The sequence below is a fragment of the Papaver somniferum genome, chromosome 5 (genome assembly GCF_003573695.1).
Source record: "Papaver somniferum cultivar HN1 chromosome 5, ASM357369v1, whole genome shotgun sequence".
NCBI lineage: Eukaryota > Viridiplantae > Streptophyta > Magnoliopsida > Ranunculales > Papaveraceae > Papaver > Papaver somniferum.
In genome coordinates, this window is record NC_039362.1 from 151,973,490 (window position 1) to 151,992,355 (window position 18,866).

General features: G+C 37.3%; 3 protein-coding genes across 4 annotated transcripts; 1 reads left to right on the forward strand and 2 right to left on the reverse strand.

Annotated features, from left to right (window-relative positions):
- Positions 1–5,530: 5,530 nt before the first annotated feature.
- On the reverse strand, positions 5,531–8,015 carry LOC113283219. Its single transcript, XM_026532405.1, has 2 exons — positions 7,564–8,015; positions 5,531–6,697 (listed from the first exon to the last, which is right to left on the reverse strand). The coding sequence occupies exons 1-2, from the start codon at positions 7,979–7,981 to the stop codon at positions 6,672–6,674; spliced, it is 444 nt and encodes a 147-aa protein (XP_026388190.1). The 5' UTR covers positions 7,982–8,015; the 3' UTR covers positions 5,531–6,671.
- Positions 8,016–11,539: 3,524 nt separating this feature from the next.
- On the reverse strand, positions 11,540–12,517 carry LOC113283220 (protein DMP8-like). The gene has a single exon (XM_026532406.1). The coding sequence runs from the start codon at positions 12,333–12,335 to the stop codon at positions 11,667–11,669; it is 669 nt and encodes a 222-aa protein (XP_026388191.1). The 5' UTR covers positions 12,336–12,517; the 3' UTR covers positions 11,540–11,666.
- Positions 12,518–15,322: 2,805 nt separating this feature from the next.
- On the forward strand, positions 15,323–17,496 carry LOC113283221 (ammonium transporter 3 member 1-like). 2 transcript variants are annotated; one of them, XM_026532408.1, is made up of 4 exons: positions 15,323–16,026; positions 16,240–16,525; positions 16,787–17,050; positions 17,127–17,268. In XM_026532408.1, exons 1-4 carry the CDS (start codon positions 15,418–15,420, stop codon positions 17,129–17,131), a joined length of 1,164 nt encoding a protein of 387 aa, XP_026388193.1. In that variant the 5' UTR covers positions 15,323–15,417; the 3' UTR covers positions 17,132–17,268. The 2 variants fall into 2 exon arrangements, with proteins under 2 accessions (XP_026388193.1, XP_026388192.1); XM_026532407.1 differs by having other exon boundaries at positions 16,787–17,496.
- The last annotated feature ends 1,370 nt before the right edge of the window (positions 17,497–18,866 follow it).

Consider the following 18,866-nt stretch of genomic DNA (forward strand, 5'->3'; position numbering starts at 1 on the left):
GTTCTCGAGCATTGCCTGTTCCACCATAAAGGGTGAACGTTGGAGAGACATAACCTTTTGGCAGAGGAATCCTTTGTGTAGCAGCAGGGTATGGAGGTTGGTGACGGTGGACAGAGGACGTATTATCTCTTCTACGATCCTCCAAGAGGCATTCCAGGTCTTCACGAATGATGAAACTGGACAGTTCTTTCGCCGGTGGGTTGTCTGTAGCCTTAGGAACTTCCTCATCATCTACTACATGGATTGGAGTGACTTCAGGATCAACATCCGAAGATGTTTCTTTGGCTTTTCCTTTATCTTGAATTTTCTCTGACATCTTGTCGGTAAGAGTCTTGAGATAATTTCATAATTCCTTCTGAGTGGTAGCCATGTCAACCTGATTCTTGGCAAGAGTTTCTTGCACCTTCATGAGATCACATATGGTAGGCGGATTTTCTTTGACTTCTTCAGGAGACCGGTCGAAGAGAGAATTGTTGATGACGCTAGTACCGTCGTTTGCAGGGGTGATCACTGGAGCACCAGTATTTGGAGGAGTAGTATTGGCAGGTTGCGTCGGAGGAGTGGTATTATCAGTACCACTAGAGCTTGTAATGTTAGGGTTGGGTGTTGAACCCGAGTTGGTAACTGAACTAGACCTAAGATCGACTATCTATGTGATAACTGAGATTGCAACCGAGAGAATGATCCCACTCTGGTCTCTAATATGTAGATGGGAAAAACGATTTGCTGGTTTTTACGAAATTGAGGAGACGACCGTGTGGAGGAGACTCCTCGAACCGATCAAACTGCTCAACCTCACACAGATGCACTGCAAAGGGATTGATTTAAGTTCGAGAGATCAATCTGTAGGACTCCGGCCTAAACCAAGAAAATGGCCGTTCCAGAGTCAATTCGGTCACAAGAGAGGATGGGTCGATCTGTAGGAGGGAATCTGAGAAATGTGTGAGATCAATGGTGATCAAAGATTGTAGGTGTGTTATGTATTCTTTTGAAGAAATAAGATAAGTTATGATTGATTGAATGTTGCTCTGTTGAGAGTAATTGCTTAGATGTTGAGTTCTTAATCTCTTGTTGTATATTCGACCAGAGATTGTCTTGTTTTTCAATAATGAATCAGAGACTTATTTATATTGCAAGAATTGTAAACACCTTGATACCATGAAGTGTGACAGTTGCTGGAGTCAAAGATTGGGGAAGTGGGAAATCGTGTCGAAACCAGTTGTTCATCGTGCGGAGACTTGGTTAATTTTACACCCACTACTTTGCTAATTCCTTCAACTGCTTGCACGACTTTCTCACATTCTCATCGTGTGTATGAACACACGTGCCGTAAACCACCAGGCCAAAACCCTAGTTGATATCCCCCCATATAACACGATTGATATCTCGTGATTGTGGAGTCTGCAAGGCAGACGTGTATTTAGTTAGTCAGTTTCTGACTTTACAGGACGATAAGTCCTTGTATTGCTGAGTCGAACGTGATTTGCAAATTTTCTAAGACTCATGAATCGGACGTGTCTGTTGAGACAAAGGTATAATTCTCGAGTAAATATTGATAGTTAAGGTGAGAAAATATTGCTCATTCGATGAATTGTTGAATATTGATAGTTGAACCAATGTTCCTTAGTTTGAGAAAATATTACTCATTTGAGCAAATGTTGCTCGTTTGATGAATTATTGGTAGCAGGACCAAATGAAATATGAAAAAGCAAGTGAAAAAGTAGGATTTTAAAAATACAAACAACAAGTGAAAAAGTACATACTGAAAAGCTCTTATCACAAAAAACATATTAAAACAAAAATCAACCTGTTACTTGCCCCATTTAAAGTTATATACAAATGGGATAGAGCCAATCCTGAAATCAGGTGTTGGAAACTGCATAGGATTTCCCATGCAATATTTTTGGTTGATATTTGTACCCAGAGTTAGGAATATAATCGTAATGATAATACTTAGAGTCATGTGGGTCCTTTTTCTTATGACAAAAAGAAGACCTTTTCTGAAAAATGGTTCCTCTACTCAATTTATACGAATCCTTTTTATCGGCTTCACATGAATCGGTGTTGAGAACAGTTTGTGCATCATTAGAAAATGATTTGACAGGCACAACACTCTTGTCAGAAAACTTCAAATTCTCTATGGAATTAAGCTTTTCTAATAATTGCAAAACACTTTCAAACGCTCTGAATAACTCTTTGTCAATGGCACCTTTACGATAGTATTCCTCAAAGAGATTAAGAGTAATTCTCGTGAGAGTCCATACCCTTGAGCGTTGACCATGTTTTCTTCGAAAATTCTTTTTATTCTTTTCCTTAGATCGATTCTCCACCTCTAGATTTTTTGACATGCTAGATGGTATAGGATTATCATGTGCATCCATAGGAATGAAGTGTGATAATCTCTGAACAACCTTTAAGGAACTCTGGTGTGCGTTACAGATGCCACGAGCAAGCCTCCGAAAAACATTTCACATAGGAATATACTTTTGAGGATCGAACAAACACAAACTTCTATGGTTTGAGGTGTTTGCCCGCTCTAATACCAATTGAAAAAGCGGGGGTCTAACAACACCACCCAATATTTCGCTTAGCAATCTGTATGGATTAACTCCAATATACTTTGCTAGAGAATCAACTAGAAAGTCAGACTCAATCTAGATTAAAGTATATCAAGGAGTTAATACTTTTCTAGAGAATCAACTAGACAGTCAGACTCAATCTGTATGGACTAACTCCAATATACTCCAATATACTTTTCTAGTATATCAACTAGACTGTCAGACTCTTGTTTTTATTTAATCGAGCTAATAGAAATCAACGAGTCTTTAATAAAACACAAGGAATAACTTAGATGGTACCAAAGACCAATATCCAAAGATCAATCAATGACAATCAACAACCAAAGGTTGGATTACTCTAATTGATGATCTAACGCACAACCTGTATTATTTCAATTATAAAGATAAAACAATATAATGCGGAAATTGAAATAACACAGACAACAGAAATTTTGTTAACAAGGAAACCGCAAATGCAGAAAAACCCCGGGACCTAGTCCAGATTGAACACACATTGTATTAAGCCGCTATAGACACTAGCCTACTCCAAGCTAACTTCGGACTGGACTGTAGTTGAACCCCAATCAATCTCTCACTGATCCAAGGTAAATTTATGCTCTTAAGCCTCTGATCCCAGCAGGATACTACGCACTTGATTCCCTTAACTGATCTCACCCACAACTAAGAGTTGCTACGACCCAAAATCGCAGGCTTTGACAATAAACAAATCTGTCTCACACAGACAAGTCTATCAAAGTATCAATATGTATACCACAGATTAACCCTAAAGGTTTTGTTCCGTCTTTTGATAATAATCAAGGTGAACAGGAACCAATTGATAGTCCGGTCTTATATTCCTGAAGAACAGCCTAGAGTTATCAATCACCTCACAACAATCTTAATCGTATGGTAGCGAAACAAGATGTTGCAGAATCACAAACAATGAGGCGAAGATGTTTATGATTACTTTTTATATCTTGCCTATCAGAGATATCAATCTCAAGCCAATCAATCTGACTGTACTCGTACAATAAAAGATGCAAGATCAGATCACACAATTACGATAAAATTAGTATCGGTCTGGCTTCACAATCCCAATGAAGTCTTTAAGTCGTTAACCTGGTTTTAGAAGAAGAAAACAGAAGGTTAAAGGAGAATCGACTCTAGCACGCAAACTAATATCACACGTAAGGTGTGGGGATTACTTTTGCACAATACTAGATGTCTCCTTTATATAGTCTTTCAAATCAGGGTTTGCAATCAATGTTAGCTTAGTAACAAAGCATTCAATATTCACCGTTAGATGAAAACATGATTTATATTCAAGCTAATATTTCTCAACCGTTAGACCGAAAACTCAGCTTGTTACACACACCTGACAATGCACGCTTCTAGGTTTGTTAACCGTACCCAAACGTATGCACTTGTTGGTTCAACAATAGTTAACCAAAAGGTTAGACATATGAGCATTCCATATCAACCACGTTCTTCTTCACCATAACTATTTCAAATGATTTCAAATGAACTAGTTAGAGAGTTGTTCAATTGCAAGGAAATCTTATGTACTACACAAGACACAATTGGAGCAAAGATGATTTGATTCACTTGAATCGGTTCATGAACTTTTATAGCCACGGTTTGCAAACTGCATTCCTTGGTCTTTTTAAGTTTAAGTTCAGAAATCATCTTTAGATATATAACCTTCTCAAGTTCGCATACTAGGTTCGCGGACTTAAGTTACCGGGAAGAGTTTACAAACTCCAGCAGAAATTCTCGGGTATGAGAACTTCGGCAGCTCGCGGGCTTGGCTTACGCCATTCTTCCGGTTTTCTTGATCAATAAAGTTCGCAAACTTTGGTTCAAGGAATATGACTTATACATAAATGTGTTTCCATAACAATGCTTATGTCCACCATTGATTATGTAATCTAAACTCTCAGTTCAATCATTGAAACATTCTTAGAGGATGTTATACAGTTGTTACACCATTTATCGTCAAAGCAATTTTCAAGATGATTGAAACATATCATGACTTTCGTCACATGGTAAAGATAAACTTGATCGAAGCGAAAAGCTTACCAACACATATTTTGAGATATATATAGGCGAGGTATACTCGGCTCGAAATACCAAATGTGTATAATCAAAGTCTATATATATAACATACGATTTCTTGTCTCAAAGAGTATGAGATAGAGTAGATAGACTTTTGAGTGATATATAAGTTCAAGTCTTCACATACCTTTTTGTCGAGAAGTTCCAACGGTTCCTTGATTAGTTCTTCTACTTGTATGATGAATTGCCATGAAGTCCTTGAGCTCAACTACACTTTCTATCCTAGTCCGAGACTTCATTCTAGCATCTCCATGCTCCAGTGAGAACTTCCAAGTACACGTCAACTCGGGATGCTTACTTGTATCAGTAGGAAAGGTCTTCAGCTGCTTGAAGTCATTGGTTGAAAATCTTAAAATAAGGTTGGGAGCTGTAATAAGTCTCATCGTTACTGTGCGAACCACTTGAATATTGCGTGTAGCTTCTACTACCGTTCTCTCATGAGACACAACCCTCTTCGATATCTTCTCTATACAGGCCTGACCATGAATTCCCACAAGTACACCATTGAGTTGTCCATTATAGGTTGGCACAAGTTGCTTGAGCTTGTAGTAGCTATTGCTCCTGAGATCAACCAACTGCTCCAGAATCTCAAATTGAAAACTATCCAGCACCGCAGATGTGCAGTTCACAGTGTGTAAGAGTTGTGCCAAGACCGAGCCATGGGTAGTGAACAGCTTTCCTGTATCATATATCCAGCGAGAAAATTGGAGAAGAAAAAAGAGACATGCAACAACTATTACTTGGTAACTTGTTGTATCCAAGTTGGAAAGCAGGTGATAATTTCTGAATAGGCGAGTACTTTTGAAAAGTGGAAGCAGCAACATAGAGGTATAAACACGAATTCTACCAAATTTGGCTGTCGAACTGTCAACTTTAAGCAATTGTGGTAAACGGTTAGAATAATCTAGTGATAACACGGCACCATAAAGATACGAAGGTAAGAAAAAAAAAACCATACAGAAAAATCTAATACTCCACAATCCAGATGCATCCAATCTGAATTTCCACTTCAAATACCCTACCCACAATAACACATTTAGAATCTGAAGTTCTTTTAATTGCAATGCGGGAACTCAACAATTTCTGACAGTAAAAATGTTTATAATGAAGAACTTGCATAAAGGCTTTGTTAAGAAGTAACTCAAATCCAACAACCACTGACCAAAAATGATGAAGCCAAATCCCAGCTAGCAACCCACTGCCTAACAACAAGATGAATGAACCCTAGAAACTCCACCAACCACTGAGATGTAGTGGAGCAATTAATTCCCTTGCAGTACCACCTTCAGTATTACCTGTCACTTGAAGTATCAAAATAGAGCAAATAATAAAATCTTGTTGCGGCATTTCATTAACCTGCTGACTAGCATCATACATATTCCAAATCCTGACATAGCATCTTAACGATGTACCTTCGACACCACTGCCACCCTTGTCGACCAACACAAACATGATCAGACATAGAAACTGAAATTCTGTCTGGTACCCAAGCTTATAAAACAGCGTAAGAACAATTCCCCATTCATTGACTAAATTTTCCCCATGAAAAACAATTTCAAATATAGAATCCCGTTTCAGAAAACAAGAGGACCACACATTAAGTTCAATTTTCTTTCCTCGATTGGCTAATGCACGAGTATCATCAAAAGAAAGACAAAAACAGTCTCGACCGAGTAAAATGCTGTGGAATAACATCATGGAGTTTGCAAGTTGTTGCGTAAGAGAAGTATGAAGATGGCTTGACAGAAACTATGAGAGAAGATAGTGAAGATAGGTGAAGCACTGGACGGATGTGGTTGTGAATATATACTGCTAAGAGCGAAAATTGCATACCCACAACAACTCAGAAATTGTGTTTCCAATGCTCCTCGCTTCCACAATGTACCCAATGTGTCTCTAGAAATATATAGCACCCCATCTTGAAGATGCAAAGAAGTATCTGCTACACTTAACATGAACAAATGTGTAATATATAGTAAAACAATTAGGGATACATCTCTATGTCCACGTGAAGCAACACCACCCTGCAAGAATGCACCATAAAGAAACTTGGTAGAAGTAGGTAATCCAACTAGAGACTGTAAGAGAATATCAGCTGTACAACCCTTCCAATTCCATACACGAATACAACCATAAGACTCAAAGTGAACAACAAGCAAGTAACAAGGACCTTTCATGACAAACTTCAAATATTTTCCATCAAGAAAAGCATGAAAATGGACGTCATCATTAGAAAAAATACACACAACACTATCAGGCAGTGTACCAATTAAGTCTTGTGTATTTTCAATACCAATTACTCTGACCAACATGCATAACAAAATTTCACTTATCTCAGGCATTGGAACAAGCATCCATTTCGCACCATGAATTTCAACAGAAGGAACACATAATATAGCAACCAAAGTTATAAACCTCAGATCCGAATCATACCCAATGCTAAGAATTAACTGAAGAATGACTTTACCATAAGCAATGGATGAAAAAACAACACGCTTACCTCGATCGAATAACAAACGAGAATCAACAAGTTGGACTAAATCGGTATGGATTTTGTGCTCAGAACATACGATATCCAGTAGAAGTATTTTAACAAATAGCTGCCAGGTGACACTAGAAATACTACCATCAGCCAACATACTAGCAATTTTATCTCTAAACCGTGAATCTGACCAATACGCATTCTTAGAATTCAGCTCATATACATGAGTTCTATCAATTTAATCCAGTAAATTCGAGCAAACATATAGCGCAAAAGAACATGAAGTAATTGAATCAAAACCAAATTCATAAACACCGGCTAAATAACAAAACCTCTTAATGAGTTTGAAATATTTTCCTGGATCAAATATGATGCGAGAAGAATCGAGAATAATAGAGAAACACTCACCAAAATCGGTCTGATCCGTCCTTCCAAAATCATTCACTTCAGCTTTATCAAATTCTTCTTCAACAACACCAGTAGGAATTGATTTGATTTCTTTAGGTGGAGAGACCGTGAATTCACTAAATGAAGTAGGCAAGTCTTCAATGTTTGATGTTGATTTTGGAAACTCATTTAAACCCTTATCTGAATCGGTTTTAGATCCAAAAACTGAATCAGAATCTAAAGTTGAATCTATAGTAGCATCAGGAACAAAATTTGGAGTAACCTTTTCACTAAATTCAAATACCAATTCGTCAACGAAAACCTCCTCCTCCTTGTTCATAGATTCAAGATTCACAACTTCATCAATAATTTCTGCTTCTGATTTTGGTGGTAGAAATGATTCCCACTTGCTCTTGGCGATGGAGATGAGATATTCCATTAGCAGTATATTTAAACCTCGAGTTGGTGAATTTACATCGTCCAGTAGCTGTTGACATTTCCTCTGCAATTCACATAAATGGAGATAAGCTTTATTTTGCGCCAGTAATTACTCCAACGAATCCCTGATAGATAGAAGCAGAGAATCCCTAGATCGGGACGAATATGATACCATTTGTTGTGTACCTGGATGTACAACAACAGGGTGTGGATCATACATTGAGTAAGACATAGATAGTGATAATCTCAATCCTCACGGATTGAGCCTACTGGTTCCTAATGAACACAGCGAACATAAGTTCTTCTTAGATTATTTCTTTCTAGGATATGAGACTGAGTACATATATATCTCACTCACTTCCTCAATATCCGACGACCTCATACTATCCAGGTGGGAGAATCTAAACCACTCAATAAATACTACTAAAGACAAACACAACTATGATATGGGCACTCCCAGGTACATGACAATGGGATGATGGATAGACCATGTAGCGCCCAGATGCTCGAGTGAGCAAATACCAAAAGTCTCTTGAAGACCAGTTGGTGAAAGAATGATTAAATGCTGGTTTAATCATTTATTAAATTAATGCTCCTCTGAGCTTTAGGTGATAAAACCTAATTATGAAGAGATGAGGGACCGACCAAGGGGTCATGAAACCGGTCCTGGTTGGTGGTCACGGGATCGACTAATGATCATTTCATGAAATTCCAAATTGTCTGGAAGAGTTTGAAACTAATGTGAATAAATTTGGTCAAATGATGAAAATGCGTGGGACCGGCCTCTTGCAAGCCAAAGAGCCAACCCTGGTCGGTCAAGGCAATATGTTTATGTCACCAAAGTGTTCGTATCTCAATCCTGAGAATTTTGATATTTTCGGATGCACGTTTGAGCAATATTTTGAGAAAATATGAAGAAATCAAGGTTTTTGCTCAAACTGAGGAAACTTCATAAGATGAAGGAAATAATAATAATAAAATAAGGAATCATGAAGTGTGGGACCGGGTATGGCTAGGGCATAGCCGGTCGACCAATAAGCCCGGTCCCATGGCACTTTTCCTAATTTTATAGTATTTTCATGATTTTAGGAAAATATCATGAAATCAAGGAGTGTCCTTGAAGTGAAGGAGTTTCCATGAGATGAAGGAAAAAAATAAAATAATAATAATAATAAAATAAGGGGCATGTGGGACCAGCTAGGGCATGGTCGTCCGGCTAGGGCCCGGTCCCGTGAACCTTCCCTAATTTTATATCCTTTCCTTGATGTGAAGGAAATATCATGAAACTGAGGAATTCCATGGGACGAAGGAAATAATAATAATAATAAAATAACAAGGAACGCAAGGTGTGGGACCGGACGGCTAGTGAACCCGGTCCCATGACACTTTTCCTAATTTTATATTATTTCCTTGATATGGAGGAAACACCATGAAACTGAGGAGTTTCCTTAAAACGAAGGAGATTTGTTCAAATGAAGGGGTTTTCATGAGATCAGGGAAAAATAATAAAATATGATAAAATAAAGGATTAGGCGTGGGACTGGTCACGGCATGACCGGCCGGCCGATGGGTCCAGTCCCTTAGCGCCTTAGCTAATATTTTATTATTATTATTTTTCTTTCTATTTTGCATAAGTTCATCGTTCCTTCATATTTTTGAATGCTCGTTCGTGCGTTCAAGTGCTCGTTAGTGCATTATTGCTAAGTACACTTGCACTATTTTGGTCGGGGCTTACTCGATAGTGGCTCAGATGCACGTACGTTGAATATTTATTACTAACCCATCGAATTATGTTGGGAAGAGCCATGAATTGAAGTAATGAAATATTATGAAGAACGTAGAATTTTTTCTAGGATTCAGTTAACGAATCTAATGACTAGAAATAATTAATTGATGGCTCTATACTAGCAGGCAAGCTATCTAGGAGCGTTAATTATTCGAGGATTGGGCGATATGAGCTTGTTGAAGCGTCATATTTATTATGTATCGTATAGACAGGGAAAACACGTTGTTACACCTGAAGACGTTATCGCTCTATACTAGCAGGCAAGCTGTCTAGGAGACGTCCAATCATAATGATTCTATACACATGTCTTTTATATAGTCAGGGAAAACATTGTTACATCCTGAAGATGTTATTGCTCTATACTAGCAGGAAAGTTGTCTAGGAGCCGTCCAATCGTTTGATTCTATATAAAAGTAATTACTGAAATTATTCAGTATTCATGAAATATGCTGTTGCCTCATTTGAGAGACTGCATATTCATGTATGTTGACAATATACTGAGTCAGAGGTTCTTGTGGCATGAGTTTTCATGCTTCAATGCAAGATATGAGCTTCAATACTCATCTGATTGCTGGATCAGGAATATGTAAAATTATGGTTTTACAATTTTAGCCTTTGTCGAAAATCCACCATCTACAGAACCCAATATTTTTCCGGTTTTTTATATTTCATAAGAACAGTTCGGCTGATATTGAAATATCACGTTTTCTGACAAACCCAGTTTATAATGAAGAAGGCCTTTAGGTTCGGCTGATTATCTGATATATTATTTTCAACCGAACCTTGTTTAATTCGGATAAAATCCATGTTCGGGTAGTTCGAAAAGTTAGATTATTAGACGAACCTATAAAAATGATCTACCAACAGGGGCGGAACTGTGTAGAGACTTGGACTGGCTTTAGCCAGCCCAAAATCTGGAAAAAAAAAAAACTTAAATTTTTATAGTGTATTTGTGTTTGATTAAAAAAAAATCAAGTCTAAACAATAGGCTTAAGCCAACCCAAGTTAAACCAAGTTGTTTTCAAGCCACCCCATCATTCATTTTCTAGTTCCGCCACTGTCTACCAAGGTAAGGCTCATATTGGAAATGTGGTTGTATATCCGAACCTTTAACTTGTGTTTTTACACTACCAGGTTCGGATGTATCATAGTAAGCCGAACATGACTATGTAAATAACAACTTATAAAACACCAAATTACGAAGTACAAGTTCGGCCAACAACGATTGTTGTTTGAATAAGCCGAGCATCAAATATTTTTTTCATACACTTAGGTTCACCTTTAGAAATATTTTCTTCCCAACAAGATTCGGCCAACAATAAATGCATCAATGTAATGGCAGTAATTATTCTTTACCCTACCCAATGGGGCATATCATAATTATTTCCTCCCAGTTGCAGGGAGAATGAATATTGCATTAAATCAAGGAATGACCTTTGCAGCTAATGTTGTGTACCATTCTCCAACAAACAATAAATGCATCGAAACCTTTGATACACGTTGTATGACGATCAAAAAAATTTCAAATTGGAAAAAGAAAAATTAGTCATACACTGGGTCTGTGATACAATTCAACAACGAAAATTTTGTGCACAGGTTGTCAGTCAGTTATGTCATCTCTGTAGCAGCAGAGCTAAACCTTTGATGTGCTTTTTGGTTGCAACATCCAGATGCAAAGCCCTATTGCTAAGATATGTAATGAGCATGCAAGAGGAATCATACAGAGAATTGTTGTACACCCATTTCCGAGTTTGTACTGTGCAACACTAGGGGTCAGGAAATGTAAGAAAGATTCCAAATTTAATCAAGGCTTTAGGTGCTTACCATGAAAAGGGGATTTCAACATGGAAATTAACTTACACTAAGAGAATATTACAACAACAATGAAAACCTTACCCTTTCATATAGATACACACCCAATTCCGTAACGATTGTTAGGGAAGACAAGGTACAACCCACTGCAAATAACACCGACTATTAATGGAACACTCTCCATTGCTTCATCAATTTCCTTAACATGCCTTCTGAATAAACAATCAGTCACTCTACGATCACCGGCAACAATTGCAGCAAAAACTGCTACAGACATAAGTGCATGAACGAAATCGGAAAACTTCAACTTGTATTTTTCATCTTTTGGAGTGTGAACTCCAAGATCTGGTTTAAACACAACCAATCCTCTTGGAGTAACGTACCCATAATAAACTTTCCCATCTGGATCTGGTCCTCTAAAGCTATCTGTGAAATGAAAAAAGAAGCAAGAAGCACCACAAAGACACAATAATATTATCATCATTGTGGCTCTCACTGATGTACATGATAAACCACTACCAACTACAGACGGAATTATCATTTCAAATGTTAGTAGTGTTCCTGTTGGTAACCAGTTTGCCAACAACGACGTCTTTGATAGAGTTCCCTGTACTCCTTTAGCCACAGCACGCCGTGCAGGATATTCCTTCTTTGGCAACGTCGATTGTTGCACTGCAGATGGAGATTGAGACAATTCATCAACTGGATTATTTGGAGTGGATATTTGAATTCCAGTTTCGTCTTCCTTTTGCTCCATTCTCCTGTGATCTTGTATACGAACAAATAATGGAGAAGAGTAATTGATAGGTATAAAAGCCGTCGAGATATATAGAGTATGTCGTCCTCTCCAATTAATTTAAAGGTGCAGAAGCAACTGCTAAAACAGCATTTAAAAAGAGGAAGATATTTTTTCCCAGTTGCAGAGGGGAGGGGGAATCCGGAAGAATCTTGCAGTGATACTTAATGTATGGCGTGCATTATTCTCAACCTTAAATTCATAATCCGAATATCACTTGAATCGGTTTGTTTTTCATTACAGAATTATGCGACTTTGACTCTTTGGAGGATAGTGCACATTCAAAAATTTACTGTAAGAGTTAGTTGTATGCAGTTATCTCAAATTTAATGCCCAGCGACTCAGTCATGCCTGCCTTCTGTGCAGGATTGGTTGCATGAGCTCCACTGATAAATTAAGACTTTAATGCCAATGTTGCTACCGTTTGTATTGATCTCTTCCAAAGCTTTGCTGCTTTTTGCAAAACGATTTTTTTTTTTGTGAAATTCAAATGTACGTTTTATTGAATATATTTATGTAATTTTTGACAAAATATAAAATGTCTCACCACAACCACGAAAATCTATAAGATATATATAGGCTTGTAGTTGTGGATGAGAATATATAATTTTTCAGAGGTGAACTAAACTTCTTATCTGAGTAGATTTGACCGTGTAACCCGAATTGACAGTGAGCTTTGTAGTAACTTTTTATTGGTATCTTTCTGTGAAAATAGCAACATACAAAACAAGGCCTAAAATATTTATTACTGTTGTTAAGCTGAGACTGAGAGTTCAACAATATGTTAATGCGCGGGCTAAGATGTGGTAGCACGCTTGAAGTCACCGTCCGTTGATAGGTATGGGTTTGGACCTCAACACCTTGGTGACGCCAGCCTTGTTTAGCCATTCCCCGATGCACGATTAGGAATAAATTGGACTACAAAATACAGAGTGGTTATATTATTCCAACTTAATCTAATCCCAGAAATGAGCATTTGTTGAAGATACAAAGTCTCATAAATTCAATTGTCTTACCAAATTGAGTTCTTCTCTCTTCGGAAAAACTGTGTCAAAGTCTTTGCACAACAAGTTCAGTCAGATTACATCGATTCAGAGATTCTAAAATGGCTAAGAATTTCATCAGCAGTATTTTCTCTACAGCCTTTATTGTTGTCATGATAATAGTGATATCTTCTGCTGCGCGTAAGTACTATCTAATCTCCCTATATTAGACATATTTATCTATTGTTAGGATCGGCCATGACAGGTTACCTGAAGGTATTTCCAGATTCCATTTTTGTCTAACCATATTTGTAATGTTTCGCAGAGACAGCATTTGGTGCTAGACTATTATTGGCAGCAGCAAAAACAGCAGCCACCGATGGAGGATCCACAATAAATGCTATAATTTAAGAAGAACGTCTGAAAGTAGCAAATTTCTACGAGAGCATAACTTCTGTCAACCGTAAATGTTAGCTTGCTGCTTGTACTCGCGCTTCTTATATCATCTTCTCTTTGTTTCATTTCGTCTACGTTATTTGGTAATAAGTTTGACTTGTGATCACCTACGAATATGAACAGAATTGTGGATTATTCGAATTGTTGTCACCATGTTCGTTTGAAGGTTGTTATTTGAATTTATTCATTTTTGGATACAAGATTGTTACTCCTTTCTGGAAAAATGATAATTTTTTTTTTTTATTTAGCCTACCTTTTTTTTTCAGAAACGAAACGTAGTATTATTTGTTAATCTCGCATTTGCTTAAAGAAATGAATTTAGATTGTTCTGTCAACCCCGTCATTATTTTGAGTAGTATTCTTCTGCCTTATAACAATCGAGTTACGTATACAGCCAAAATGATGAAATTTGGCAATTCTATCTTTGGGACTGTAAATATTTTATTTTCACCACATGGCAAACTCGACTCGTGCATATATATATATATATTTCCACTGTGACGTCACCTGCTGCACACAAAATATTTTTAACGCAGGAAATCATCACATATATATTTTTCATTTTTCCCGTGCTCAGCCGACATATACGGGTGAATATTACTATCTCCGTCTCTAATATAAAGGCGGAGAACTAAAATTCTTTAGTATAGGCATAAAATCAATTCCGATGTGGTTTCTTCCATATTTATTCTTATTAAAGAGTATGACATTAACAGGCTTAGTTAATGTCTTTGGTAATTCCCAAGAAAAATTATACTATTTTAATATTCGGAAAATGGGTCATTTGTCCAAATATTTTTAAACCACGGTTCAAATGGATGAGTAAAAAATACTTTGGGTGAAATGGCCAAAAAAAAATAGCAAGGATGAAACTGGATTCATCTTAACTTAAATTTAAAAAACAGCAAGGATGAAACTGGTTACATCTGCCTATCTTTACATTTTCGTCCATTTAAACAGTATCAAAATCTAACTGTCCATTTCACCAAGGAATTGTTGATTTTGGTCTTTTTAACCAATTTTGTGTTTAATATTTTAATGGGATAAAACCAGCTGTCCCAAAGAATCCTCCTTTTCCATTTACAGTTGGGATTCTCCAGATGCGTTAATAAGTTAAAATTCGAAACATAACTTGGATTCTTTTCCTTTTCCGTTTCAACCGCGTTAACTCTAGTTGGACACAACAAAAATAAGTTTACCTTCGCCAGAATTGTTTCTTCACCCACCTATCCCTTATTTGCAAATTGGTTCCCCGTTAGCATGAATAGACGACACGTCACCACAGTCAGCCTTTAACACCTTCCTCCGTGTACCACGGTGTTAATTTCTTCCTCACCCACGTTATAACAAGTAGGTTAACATATTTTTTGTATAGAATTATGGAAAGAATATAGACCACTCAAATATTCTACAGCTGTTAGGAAACAGAATTCCCGGATCCTACGAGAATAAAGATTCTTTCTCTGACTTTCTTATATAAAGAGACAACATAGCAGAAAGCCCGTGAAAACAAAGTTTCTCATCAAAATCAAAGAGAAGAACAAACGCTTCTTCTTCTTTGATATTTGCTGAGAACAACGATTAAACCCTAGTTTTATTAAGGAATGGCATCGCCAGACTGGTTAAACAAAGGAGACAATGCATGGCAGTTAACATCAGCAACTCTCGTTGGTCTACAAAGTGTACCAGGTTTAGTGATTCTTTACGGAAGTATTGTTAAGAAAAAATGGGCTGTTAATTCAGCTTTCATGGCTTTTTATGCCTTTTCTGCTGTTTTAATATGTTGGGTTACATGGGCATATAAGATGTCATTTGGTGAACAGCTTTTACCATTCTTAGGTAAACCTGGTCCTTCATTAGATCAGAAGTTTTTGATCAATCAAGCAACATTACCAGCAACAACTCAGTATTATCATAACGGTACTGTTGAAACAGCCGGTATTGCACCAAATTATCCAATGGGATCGCTTGTTATTTATCAGTTTGTTTTTGCAGCTATAACATTGGTTTTATTGGCTGGTTCTTTGTTGGGTAGAATGAATTTCAAAGCTTGGATGGTTTTCGTTCCCCTTTGGTTAACCTTTTCATATACTATTGGTGCTTTTAGTATTTGGGGTGGTGGTTTTTTGTTTCATTGGGGTGTTATGGATTATGCTGGTGGTTACGTTATTCATCTCTCTTCTGGTGTTGCTGGTTTAACTGCTGCTTATTGGGTAATTAGTTTCTCTCCCTCTCATTGTTTTTTTTGTTATATTTGAACCCTAGAATTTTTTCTGCAAAGATTATAGAAAACACGCTATTTGCTTGTGAAACCGCATTGCATTGTTGGCCTTAACGTCTTTATTTAGTGATCTGCATTCACTCCCGCAGGCTTTTGCGTACACCCTGTCACGGTTTTACTTAACTTTTTTGTGGTAATTTTGTAGGTGGGTCCGAGATTGAAGAAAGACAGAGAGAGTTTCCCACCAAACAATGTGTTGATGACATTGACTGGAGCAGGATTACTTTGGATGGGATGGGCAGGTTTCAATGGTGGTGCTCCATATGCTGCTAATGTACTGTCATCCATGGCTATATTGAACACAAATATTTGTGCAACAACAAGTATTCTTATATGGACATGTTTGGATGTTATCTTCTTTAAGAAACCTTCAGTTATTGGTGCTGTTCAGGGAATGATCACTGGTCTTGTGTGCATTACTCCTGGTGCAGGTAAACATCCGTCTCTGCGTTCAATCTTATAACCATAAGTTGTTATTTAATTTTCCACTTCTATGTGATTGGTATATTCGTTTCTTTGTCCACCGTTAAGTTATTAGACAGCAATTAGTCAATAACAATAACATGGCAGTTATGTACCGACTTTTAGAATTCTTCGGCAACTGTTGGCATAACTACATGACAGTTTCATCCGTTATTACCTTAATTTATAAGTAGCTAGTTTGCTTAGTCTTGATGTCCAATTTATTTCAGGTCTAGTTCAAGGATGGGCAGCTATAGTAATGGGGGTTCTCTCAGGCAGCATTCCATGGTTCACCATGATGGTAGTCCACAAAAGATGTAGCTTACTTCAAAAAATCGACGATACCCTTGGTGTCTTCCATACTCATGCCGTAGCTGGTATTCTTGGAGGTGTTTTGACCGGCTTGTTTGCTGAGCCTGAATTATCTGCTCTTTTCTTACCTGTCACAAACTCTAGGGGTGCAATTTATGGAGGATCAGGTGGAATGCAACTCGGTAAGCAGCTTGCTGGGGCTGGTTTTATCGTTGTTTTGAACGTCATTGTTACGACAATTATATGCTTGTTAATCAGGTTAGTTATCCCACTAAGAATGCACGAGGAACAATTGTTGGTTGGAGACGATGCTGCACATGGTGAAGAAGCTTATGCATTGTGGGGTGATGGCGAAACATACGATGAATCTAAACATGGATGGTATTCTGATGATACTACTCATCATAGGAAGGGTGCCAATACTGGTGTCATTGGCCAGCTTAACGTCTAGATAAGTTACACATATTAGAGTTTGATGATCAGCGTGCAAGTGTTAATATTAAGAAGGGTTTGGTGGTAGCGCATTCCTGGTCGTAGTTATTTGCTTTTACTTTTATGTACATAAATTTTATGAGTGAAGAAACATTTATGGTTAATATATATGGTTAAAAGTATTACGATCTTGAGACCTCGGGACGATATGTGAGTTATTTTAACAATTCTAAATTTGATTATTTTCCCCCCTGGTTTTGATTATGAAAGAGTAGGAATCAATCACATTATGGTATTGGCCTGTTGGGCAACAATTTAAAGAATCTTAAAATTAAATACCCTCTAATAAAGATCTAACCATTGGCACGCACACACATGGCTGCCCAATTATGTGCAACATCTCTCATATAACAAAGCCAAACCATGATAGTGTGAGCCACTCAAGCCACAGAGTAATTGAATGTGCTTGATGTAGTCAGTGCTTGTATACATTTATGGGCGGCCTTCGCTTTTATAAAGCTTGCCAGTTAAGCTGATAAGCTTCGACCAAGGGAGAGTCTCTCCCGGACGATGTACTGTTAGTTAGACCCCAAGCTTAACTAGTATCATCTTAGTGAAAGAAGTAACTAGCGTATTAGTCATTTGAAGCAAATGGAATAGTATTAATTAGTCCCCTAACTTCACTCAGAAACAAGACAACTGAATTCTTCTTGAAATAAGACAACTGGATTAACTTCTTCGGATAGGATAACCTTAATAACCTACTTTAATCCCAATTCAAGTTACACTTATCTTAATCCCCTTAAATGTTTATGCATATATATGAGGATGTTCCTTCGATCATATTAGACCACTTACATTCAGTAATGACAAATGCTATCCCGGATTGTTTTGCGGGTAGCTATCCTGCTCATGCGGACTTCTTTACCGTTAGATGATCAAATTAACGGTTAGATTCGAATTCAGGAAAGGACTCATCATTTTCTCTGAAGGATTCAAGGTTGTTAAATCTGGATTTTAGCGTGATCTAACGGTAAAGAAATCGCTTGAGTGGGATAGCTACCCGCAAAATGATACGGGACAACATTGCTCGTAAGTAATTAGTTTAACGAACTTCCTCTCAAATTCGATTTTATGGAGATAAATGTATAGGAGATTTAGTGGCTCATTTCTGATTAGAGATTTAATCTTACTCCTTTTCCACACTTTATCTTACATATGTGCAATCAACTTATCAGCACAAAAATAAATAGCTAGATCGATAGAAGTTTAATTAACAAGACTTCCATAATACGTATATATCAGATTAAAACAAATATTTAGATGGCAGCAGAGAATGCACATAAGCCAAGCGTGGTACAGTTACAGCGGAGGAAAAAAGAGACTGTTTCTCCCGAAAGAAAATTGTTAACTGAAGATGTAATCAACTATGGGGTGCACTCTTTGACACATATTGCTGTCTTGGTGTCTCCTTTCTACTTCATGTTGGAAAACCATCAATAAAAAAATAATTTTTTAAAATTTTAATAAAAAATTATAATTTATTGTTTATTTTGTGAATGAAAC

Excerpts from the sequence above, each read along its gene's own strand:
- LOC113283220 (XM_026532406.1), bottom strand. The coding sequence starts at position 12,335 with ATGGAGCAAAAGGAAGACGAAACTGGAATTCAAATATCCACTCCAAAT.
- LOC113283221 (XM_026532407.1), top strand. The coding sequence starts at position 15,418 with ATGGCATCGCCAGACTGGTTAAACAAAGGAGACAATGCATGGCAGTTA. Across the intron at positions 16,027-16,239 it reads GTTTAACTGCTGCTTATTGG|GTGGGTCCGAGATTGAAGAA; the intron begins GTAATTAGTTTC and ends GTAATTTTGTAG. Across the intron at positions 16,526-16,786 it reads GTGCATTACTCCTGGTGCAG|GTCTAGTTCAAGGATGGGCA; the intron begins GTAAACATCCGT and ends AATTTATTTCAG.
- LOC113283219 (XM_026532405.1), bottom strand. The coding sequence starts at position 7,981 with ATGGAATATCTCATCTCCATCGCCAAGAGCAAGTGGGAATCATTTCTA. Across the intron at positions 6,698-7,563 it reads GACGGATCAGACCGATTTTG|GGTGGTGTTGCTTCACGTGG; the intron begins GTGAGTGTTTCT and ends GCATTCTTGCAG.